We start from the raw sequence: 9,785 nt of genomic DNA on the forward strand, positions 1-9,785 counted from the left end.
CATCCGTTGTGCTTCCTCTGCAGGATGGTTCTTAAATTTAACTAGATATCTAGAATATCTTCGGCCAGTTCTAGTGGTCATAAAGTCAGTATCTATAATAGCTTCTGGTTCAAGTATTGCAGTCTCTTCCTCTAATAAAGGTGGGTTTTCATAAACAGGGTGTACATGTAATTGGCCTCTAAATGGTCTCAATAAACTAATGTGAAATGTGTTGTGAATTTTCCAATGAGGTGGTAATTCTAACTTGAATGCATTGTCATTAATTTTATGAATGATCTTAAATGGTCCATAGAATCTAGGGGCTAATTTGACAACTGGATGTCTATCTACACTTTGTAGTCTACGTTTTTCTATTCTCAACCAAACATAATCATCAACTTTGAAATTCATTGCTTGTCTTTTCTTATTGGCTTGTTTAGTATATGATTGCTGGGCTTTAGCAATCATATCTTTAACCTCATCAAAAATAGTATTATGCATACTAGCAATATCATCAGCACTTTGAACTCTATTTGACAAAGATGCAACAGGTGTAGATAATCTATATCCATAAATCACTTCAAACGGTGCTTTCTTTGTAGATGTGTGTGGTGTATTGTTATATGCAAACTGTAATAAATGCAAATGTGTGTCCCATGTCTGTGGTTTAGAGATAGTATATGCACGTAAAAGATCTAGAATTGTGCTGTTAATGGCTTCTGTTTGTCCATTAGTTTCTGGATGAAATGCAGATGAGAAATCAATCTTTGTGCCTAGGTTAGCAAACATAGTAATCCAAAAGTTGTTACAAAATCTAGAATCATGATTTGAAATAATAACTTTTGGCAATCCATGGTTAGTGAAAACAAATTTCAAAAACAACTATGCTGCTTGTGATGCTGTTAAAGTTTTCTTACATGGAATGAAATATGCTTGTTTACTAAATCTATCTACAACTGTCCAAATCATATCATTGTTAGATTTAGTATTAGATAAACCAGTAATGAAATCCATAGAAATTTGTTCCTAAGGTTTAGATGGAATAGACAAAGGCATAAGTAATCCATACTGTTTACCATGATGTCTCTTAACTCTTTGACAAATCAAACATTCAGAAACAAAGTTAGATACATCAGCATCCATATGCGGCCAATAAAAATCTTCAGTTAATGTACGTAAGGTAGATATGATACCTCTATGACCTTGATATGGGGGACAATGAATTTCATTCAAAACAGAAGATCAGAATGGAATTGTAACACACAATCTCTTTTCATAAAACATAAATCCATCATTATATGACAATGAATCAATAGGAATCAAATTATTTTGAACTAATTTATTCCAATCAGCATGAAAAGTAATATCCTGATGATAAGTATCTTTCATAGCAATCAAAGAATCAAAAGATATAACAGAAATATTATGAATGGCAGGTCTTCTACTCAATGCATCAGCCACTACATTTTCTTTTCCTGGTTGGTATTGAATGATAGGATGAAAACTTTGAATAAAGGAGGCCCATTTGATATGACGGTCAGAGATTTGGGGTTGGCTAAGTAAATGTCTAATACTTTGCTGATCATTCTTAATCATAAATTCTGAACCCATTAAGTAGTGTTTCCACTGTCTTAATGCTTGTACAACTGCTAATAGTTCTTTGTCATATGTGGAATATTTCAGTTCAGAAGGTTTCAGCTTACAACTAGAATAGGCTATGGGATGGTTGTCTTGCATAAGGACATCTCCTATTCCTGATCCACTAGCATCAGTCATCACTACTAAAAAGAATGGTCTATTAAAATCAGGCAACTGTAGAACAGGGGCATGGTTTAATGCATGTTTCAATAAATCAAAGGATTTCTGTTGATTTTCGGACCAATGATAGACAATACCTTTCTTCAGAAGTTTGGTTAATGGTAATGTAAGTAATGAAAAATTACGTACAAACTTCCTATAGAAACTAGCAAGACCAAGGAATGAGTGTAACTCATGCACGTTTTTAGGTACAGGCCAATTTAATATTGCATCGATTTTCTTAGGATCAACTTTAATTCCATCAGATGATACAATATGGCCTAAATACTCAATTTCTGTTTTAAAGAATTCACTCTTTTCAGGGTTTGTATACAGTTGATTTTCTTTCAATAACTGAAAAACCAATGACAAATGCTCATAATGTTCTTTCTCATTTTGACTAAACACCAAAATATCATCAAAGAAGACAATTACACAATACTGATATTTCAAAAATATACGGTTCATCATTCTACTAAACGTAGCAGGTGCATTAGTCAATCCAAATGGCATCACTAAAAATTCATAATGACCAAACTGTGTCCTAAATGCAGTCTTGAATATGTCAGACTTATCTAGTCTCACCTGATGATAACCAGACTTAAGGTCTATTTTACTAAATATAGCAGATCCTTGCAGTTTGTCCATAAGGTCATCAACTCTAGGAATGGGATACCTATTCTTTACAGTAATCTTATTTAAAGCTCGATAGTCAATGCACATACGATAGGTATTATTCTTTTTCTTGACTAACAGAACAGGTGCACCGAATGGAGAACTGCTAGGTCGAATCAATCCTCTATTTAGTAATTCCTCAACTTGACTCTGAATTTCTTTTTGCTCTATCTGGTTATGCCTATATGGTGCTTTGCAAGGTGGTTGTGTGCCAGGGATCAAATCTATCTTATGGTCTTCTGGACGTGAAGGAGGTAAACCAGGTGGTAGGTCTTCTGCAAAACAATCCTTAAAATGTGCAAGAAATTCTTTATGCCTAGGGTGCATATGATTATCTTTTACTTGCAGTTCATTTACCCAAATGAGATAGGATTTACTACTCTTGCGTAATGCACGTTTAGCTTGAGTATGCGAAAGTAGTGGAAAAACATTAGATGCATGCATACCATATAATGTAATAGATTTTCCTTGAAAATTAATATTCATTGAGTGTGTGGAATAGTCTATATTTGGGTTATGCTGATGACCCCAAGGCATACCTAAAATAATGTCACTCGACTGTAATGGAATAACTAAGAAATTTCTTCTTTCAGTGTATTGACCAATTTGAATCTCTAAGTCATGCACTTCCTGTGTACCATTATACCTAGTGCCTAAGAATGCAGCTTTGATGCGGTAATGCATAGGTACAGTCTGTAACTTCAATTCTTTTACTAATTTTGCTGAAATAAAATCATGAGTACTACCATCATCATGCAAAATAATCTTTTCCTTTCCATGTACCAAACATTTCATAGTCAATAAAGAATGTAGAGTAGGCATACCTGGTAAAGTATCCGAAGGTGTAGTAGTGTCGTCCTCATCTTCTGTGAAATCAAGCATATCTTCATGTTCGTCTTCGTCCATTGCTCCAAGGTAGTTGATATGGGCAGGTGGCTTCTTTGAATGACAATTTGCTGCTAGATATCCAGGCTGGTGGCATTTATAGCATACTATTGGCTTGGCTTTGGTTACATTGTTTGCAATGGCGGGAAGTCTAGGTACATTAGGATTTGGCTATGGAATAGGCTTAGGGTTTTGATTGATAGTGGATGGTAATGCAGGTGGTTTTGCCCAATTTTTGCGGAAAGATGATGAAGAGAAACGTCCTGGATTAAATATTCTAGAATTGGAATTGAATTGTTTAGATCCATAGTTACCATTGGCTTGGAATTATTGTGGACGTCTGTCTCTACCTCGTAGCTTATCTTCAGTGTCGTGAGCTAGTGAAATGGCATCTTCAAGAGTAGCAGGCTTGAACATGTTAACTTCAGCGTAGTAATGCCCAAGGATTCCAGACATATACTTGCGCTTGTGTGTCGCTTCAGGTACGTCTTCAAGCATGCGTAGCTGGAGTAATGCATTCCAAAAACGCTCTGTATACTGAGGAATAGGCTCACGATCCCATTGCTGAAGAAGATCCCATTGCTTAATAGCTTTCGCATGAAATTGTGGTGGAAGGAAATTCTGCATGAACTTCTTCTTGAAATTCTCCCAAGTATCAGGACAATCTATGCTCTTGCGTACTACAGTCCACCAAAGAGATGCTCTGTCTACTAAATGATTAGTGACACACTTGATTTTATCTTTTTCTGCATAGGTTTCCTCATGGAAATAGTCATCAAACTGACTAATGAATGCTAGAACAATTTTTCCTTCTCGTATGCCATTGAAAGTATGGAATTTGAAACTTCTTTTACTTATCTTTGATTCCTTGCAGATGGTTTGAGCTTCGAGAGTTGCGTTGATGGTACGTCGAATAAGATCTTCAGCTTGAGGTTCTTCTTTATTGGTAGACGCTCTTTATAAATTTGCTAGTTGAACTTGCGATGCTTGCCTAGCCCTTCGTTCTTCTTCCAATTGCATCATGATTAAGTCCAGCTTTTGCTCCATCGTAGGCTCAGGTAGGTCGCCTTCAGCCATAAGATCATCCATATGTGGTTCCGTCATCCTGCAAAACTCAAAAGACCTTTCTCACTCAAAATCAAGTTAGCGGGATGAGCGTACCTCAAGTTCGGGAATACAAGGCTTATGTGTTTTTGGGTATAGCTTTCACAATCTTCGGAAAATCTGCATTTTATCCTTCTTTGTATGCTGAAAATGCTTCAGCAAACCTGCGTATGGGTAGAGTACCTTCCAATGAACAACTTTGCAGTTCGGAGTTTCTGCGTAGGAATAGTAATTCTAGGAGTTTTGAGCACAAGTCAGTTCTGACTCCAGTTGACTATTCTGACTTGCAGAGTTGCAGACTTATGTAACTTGCAGAGTTGCAGACTTGCAGAACTTAGTCGATTTATCTGACTTGCAAAATTTAGACTTGAGAGACTTGTTGAATCTGAACTTTGTAGACTTGCAGTACTTACTGGATTTGAGAGACTTATATGTCTTGCAACTTTGGTAACTAAGTTTTTTAGCTTAGCTTAAGGAAAATAGTAAAATCATGGGGGGGGGGGGGAGGCGTTTTCTGACGTTGCCAAAAAATCCACGACGTCCTCAGATACCTCACGGGTTGATTCGAAGCTTTTAAGCTTCTTAAAGCTTATAAGCTTTAATATTAAGCTTATTAAAAAGAAAAGCTTTTAAGCTTATTGGCTATGGAAGATTTCTCACTGTTTATCCATGACTTGATGAAGGAGATGTAGGAGTGGTCCTCCGCCTCTGTAGCCCGGTCCTTCGCGATCCAATGACGGAAACAGGGGTTCTTGATCGCCAGAAATTTGCCTGTATCGACGGTTCGTGACGAGATTGACCGTAGAGCCCGATTGTTCCAGGAGCTCCGCCTTCGCACGAGATGGGTAGCGATTGGAAGCTCTTGATCTCAACTTCGCTCTGATACCATTGGTGCGCAGATCGGACGCTGTATGCTCGCGTAGTGAATGCCGGAAGGTCCCCAAGAACAATGAACTCTACTTTTTGCACAAGTTACAAGGTAAAAAGCATGAACGACAAGAGCAAGAGACCAATTGGGTGCAATTGCTCCCCATGCATTGTGTGAGCGCTCCACAAAGCATGTATTTTATGTATATTTCATCTTCATGCTCAATAATAGCCCAATTTACAAAAAATAGCAAGCTTTTAGCTTTTGAGTTTGCTTTAACACAAAAATAGGAATAAAGCTAATGGACGGTGCCCAAAGAGTCTGGCACGCCCAATACAATGTCCAAATAGAAATAACATAACCGTGCGCCCATGCGCATATAAAATAATAATAAATAATTGATGCCTCAATAAATAGGCATGACAAAATATAGGTGTGGCGCCTATCAAAATATAATCCATAAATCGAATACTCGCTATGCTCCAATGCTTTCCTCCACCACTGCTGCTATCTCTACACATCAACTGAAGCATTCACAATTGTTAGTAAAATAATACAATTAAACCGACAAAAGTGAATACCTAGCAGTCTTCAGCTACATAAATAAATCAACTGGTTAGAAATAAATCCTAACCTTAATTTATTACGAGTGCACACTCAAAACTCATAAACGTTTATTAATTTAATATGCATTTCGCGGAATCACCCGCTATGGAATCACCCATGTACACACTATTAATGAAACGCCCGAAAAGGACAGGCGTCCCCATCAACTTCTTGCACAAAGAATCCACTTTGTCTATGAGCCCCGGTCATCAAAGTTTACGGAATCCACCGTAAAACCTCACGGAATCCACCGTGGCACGGGATCCACCGTGAAATATGCCTCCTGGCATCAGCATCGGAAAGGATGTCTAGAAGGCTCCACCCGGTACTCCCATGGAATGTTATGGGATTTGCGATCTAGGGCTTCCCGTGTCTGCCACGTAGCGGAAGTATTTTGGCCGTTCCCACTTAGGATTAGGGTTTTCCTGATTGGTCATTTCCTAACAGCAACTAGTGTCGGACCCAAGCGAACTACTTTACGCAAAAACGCCAGGTCCGAAGCGGATTCACCTTGCACTTGGTTCAAGGAGAATGGGAAACGAGAGGGATGCAAAGATTAACCTCTCTGCTATAAGGCATAGTCCCATTCTGTTCCCCTAAAACAGCATAAATTGGGTAAGACATAACTCTAGGTCAACGCTTTTGTTGTTCGTGTCCTTTGACGACCATCCTGCTGTTCCTCGTGATTTGAGAAAAGTTCCCGGCCAACCGGTGTCGTGCTCCTGCGCATCTGAGGTGTAAACACCTCCATTTTTGTTGTGCATCTGAGTTATCTCTTCACATTTGTGTTTGATTGCTGCGTCATCTTTCCATCCTTTTCTGTACCCACATCCAATGTACATACTCCACTTGTGTGTTTGTGTTTGCGTGTGTTTCTGTTTGTGTGCGTGTTGTATGTGTGTCAGAAAAATATGAAAAACTGATGCCAAAGAATATTATCATGCTCTCAATTTCAATGAAGAGCTCCAAGAAAAGTGCAGGAAACCATGGAATCAAAGGAAGCCATGTAGAAGCCGACATTTAAGCTATGAAGACAAAGGTTGCACATGAACAAGGCCAACGTAACATGCGAGACAATGAAGCAGAAACTGTTTTTACTGGTTTGTCCCAGCTCAACACTGTGTTGTGGAATGCAATGCTCACAGCATATGTAGAGCAGGGACAAGACAAAATATCTCTAGAATTGTATCGCCATATGCAAGAGGAACATGCAATTCAAGATGAGATTACATTGATGACTGTTCTGCAAGCCTGCTGTGAAGTAGGAGAATTGGAGGCTTGTAGGAAATTGCAATTTTGATGATGTATCTACAGGTTATGAGATGAACATAGCCCTTGCAAATACTCTCGTTTGTGCTTATGGGAGTTGTGCAAACATGGCAGATGCTCAGGGAATATTCGATGGACTTGTGCAGCCTGATTCTGTGTCATGGAATGTGTGCATTGCTGGCTATGCATAAGAAGGAAATTGTAATGCTAGTTTTCACATGTTCCAAGAAATGCAGTTGGCAGGTTATGATCCAGACCGAGTGACCTTTGTGTCTCTTCTTTTAGCTTGCAGTCACACTGGCTTTGTCACCGAAGGTGTTGAGTGTTTCAAGTCTATGAGCAAAGTGTTTGGTTTATATTCAAACTCGAAGCTCTATGCCACTATGATAGACCTTCTTGGACGTGCAGGTGACTTTGAGATGATACAAAGTTGCTTGTCAGGAATGCCTATCAAGGCAGATTTAGCTATTTGGTTGTGCTTGCTAGGGGTCATTTTGCTTTCCGTCTGGTTGTTTCTGGGGAAAACGACGCGCTATATTGGAGGTGATGAGCTTTTTCTGGGGGCTGTTTTTGTTGAGACCGACGGGGGCAGCTGCTCACAGGGGGGGGGGAATATTGGATAGTGGTTCGTCGGGCTCTAGAAAAATTGGAATGGAGAAGCGGCATTCTGGGCACTCCCTACAGCTGACACTCGCCATCGTGACTTCACAAAGAGCTTGCTTTTTTTTGGTGCGCTTGGGAGTGGACTACATGGGGCTGTCAGGGCATGATTGGGAGTGCAGACCATGAGCATCTCTTGGAGGGGGAAGCATCTTGACATGAATTGTGCTTGTTGGTGGCATGTTCCAGCTGGTGTTTGAATCCCTAGCAAAAATTCTATTTTTGAGCTAAACTCACTCACCTTTATGATGGCTAGATTTGGACTTCCTGTTTCATATGTTCTTCTTGGCATGATACTGCAAACTGCTGGAGGAGACCTCTTTTCGTGGCATGACAACAGATTTCTTCTACATGGCACATGAGCTGTTGGATTGGGACGGAACATGCCCAAATCTGAACTGCAAGTTTATGGGGAAGCTTGTATTGCTGTGGAGAAGATCTACTCTCCAAATGTGTAGAAGGCACAAGTCTGATGCAACATTTTCATAGTGTGGTAGCTTGGCATATTTCAACTAGAAGGCTGGCTCCTTTTGGACAGGCTCCCTTCAATCCCATACTTGGTGAAACTCATCATGTATCGTGTGGTACACTCAATGTATTGTTAGAGTAGCACATAACTATGGACGAAGTCGATCAGTATTAAAAAAAAAGAGAGGAGATTTTTGTCACCCCCGCCCTTGATGTCTGCGGATTCAGCTTCTTATCATAGGCACGGTGATGACGTAATGTGAGTTAAGCAAAGGAGCTGAACTTGCCAGTCTTCTTGGATATACATGGAGATCACAAGTTATTTTTCCAAGGCTGTATGCCTATAACTGCAGCTTCTTGTCAAGAGTAGTTGGCAGCTTCTTTATTGTAATTCACTTGGCAAGCAATATAGTGATCTTTGGCATAAAAAATTGAGATCTTCTTGTTAGCCTCGCGCCTTGCAGCATCTTGAACCCCGTGTTCAGCAGCTCTTGCACAAACTCCACGACGTTTCTGGTGAACCCGACGTGAAAGCGCTGCGTCAATTTCCAACAAGATGGGAGACTCGCAAGAAGAGATGACAGATGAGAATGCCATGAAGCATCTGTTTCAGTCGTTTACATCCTATATGCAGCAGCAAGCACACGGGAAACGCGATAGTGATGCCATGGATGCCTTGAAGACTGTCCAACAGGAGATGTAGTTCAACGGCCAACAAGTTTCAACTTACCTGCATCTGTATAAAGAAAAGATGAAGTTTTTTGGGGTTTCTCAAGACGTCTGGAGCCGCTACTTCTTGCAGGTCGTGGTTCACGCGCTTGAGGTTCGAATTTCAGAAATTCAAGGAACACATGCTGGGTGGACGGAGTTTAAGAAGGCATTAAAAGATGAATATTTCCTAGAGGATACAAGTCTTATGAACCACAGGAATTTCTTAGCATGGGTTTCTATGCCTAATAAGGGACTTTCAGCTACCGCCCTTCTGCGAGAGTTCGAGAGCTGCGATGATCAGTTGGACGAGACTGAGCAACAAGCTTTGGAGATGCAGAAGGTGGAATTATTTTTACAAGCTACTGATGCTGATTTATAGGAAAAGTTGGATGATCTTTTGGAGGATCAAGCTACAGATACAGGCTTAAAGACCGAGTGGAGACATGTCATTGATGCTGTGAATGCACTTGTTAAGAAGCAGCGCAGGAGGGTACGATTGCATCGTAATACAGGATTTGCTTCTGAAAAATCCTTGGAGACCTCTACTTCTACCCCTGCTGCAAGTTCTATGCATAAGCCTACTCCTCTTGTTGTAAATCCATTAGTTCCTGCTGCTCCAGTGTCCTTTTCAGTAGATGATGTTATTAAAGGCTTGGCAGATTTGACGATAGAGGCAGTCAAAGCTGAAGTTGGGAAGTTAAAAGAGAAACTTATGTCAGTATCTGCTGTAGCACCTGCTCCAGTGACTGCTTTCCCAGTTGGC

The 9,785-nt window shown here is 40.0% G+C and overlaps 1 protein-coding gene across 1 annotated transcript; it reads left to right on the plus strand.

Moving 5' to 3' along the window:
• Positions 1-6,980: 6,980 nt before the first annotated feature.
• On the plus strand, positions 6,981-9,401 carry LOC148041503 (pentatricopeptide repeat-containing protein At3g56550-like). Its single transcript, XM_087689046.1, has 4 exons — positions 6,981-7,170; positions 7,229-7,350; positions 7,420-7,591; positions 9,283-9,401. Exons 1-4 carry the CDS (start codon positions 6,981-6,983, stop codon positions 9,399-9,401), a joined length of 603 nt encoding a protein of 200 aa, XP_087545172.1.
• Positions 9,402-9,785: the final 384 nt, after the last annotated feature.

This window comes from Lygodium microphyllum, chromosome 1 (genome assembly GCF_053477565.2).
Source record: "Lygodium microphyllum isolate KBCC chromosome 1, Lygodium_microphyllum_v1.1.10, whole genome shotgun sequence".
Lineage (NCBI taxonomy): Eukaryota > Viridiplantae > Streptophyta > Polypodiopsida > Schizaeales > Lygodiaceae > Lygodium > Lygodium microphyllum.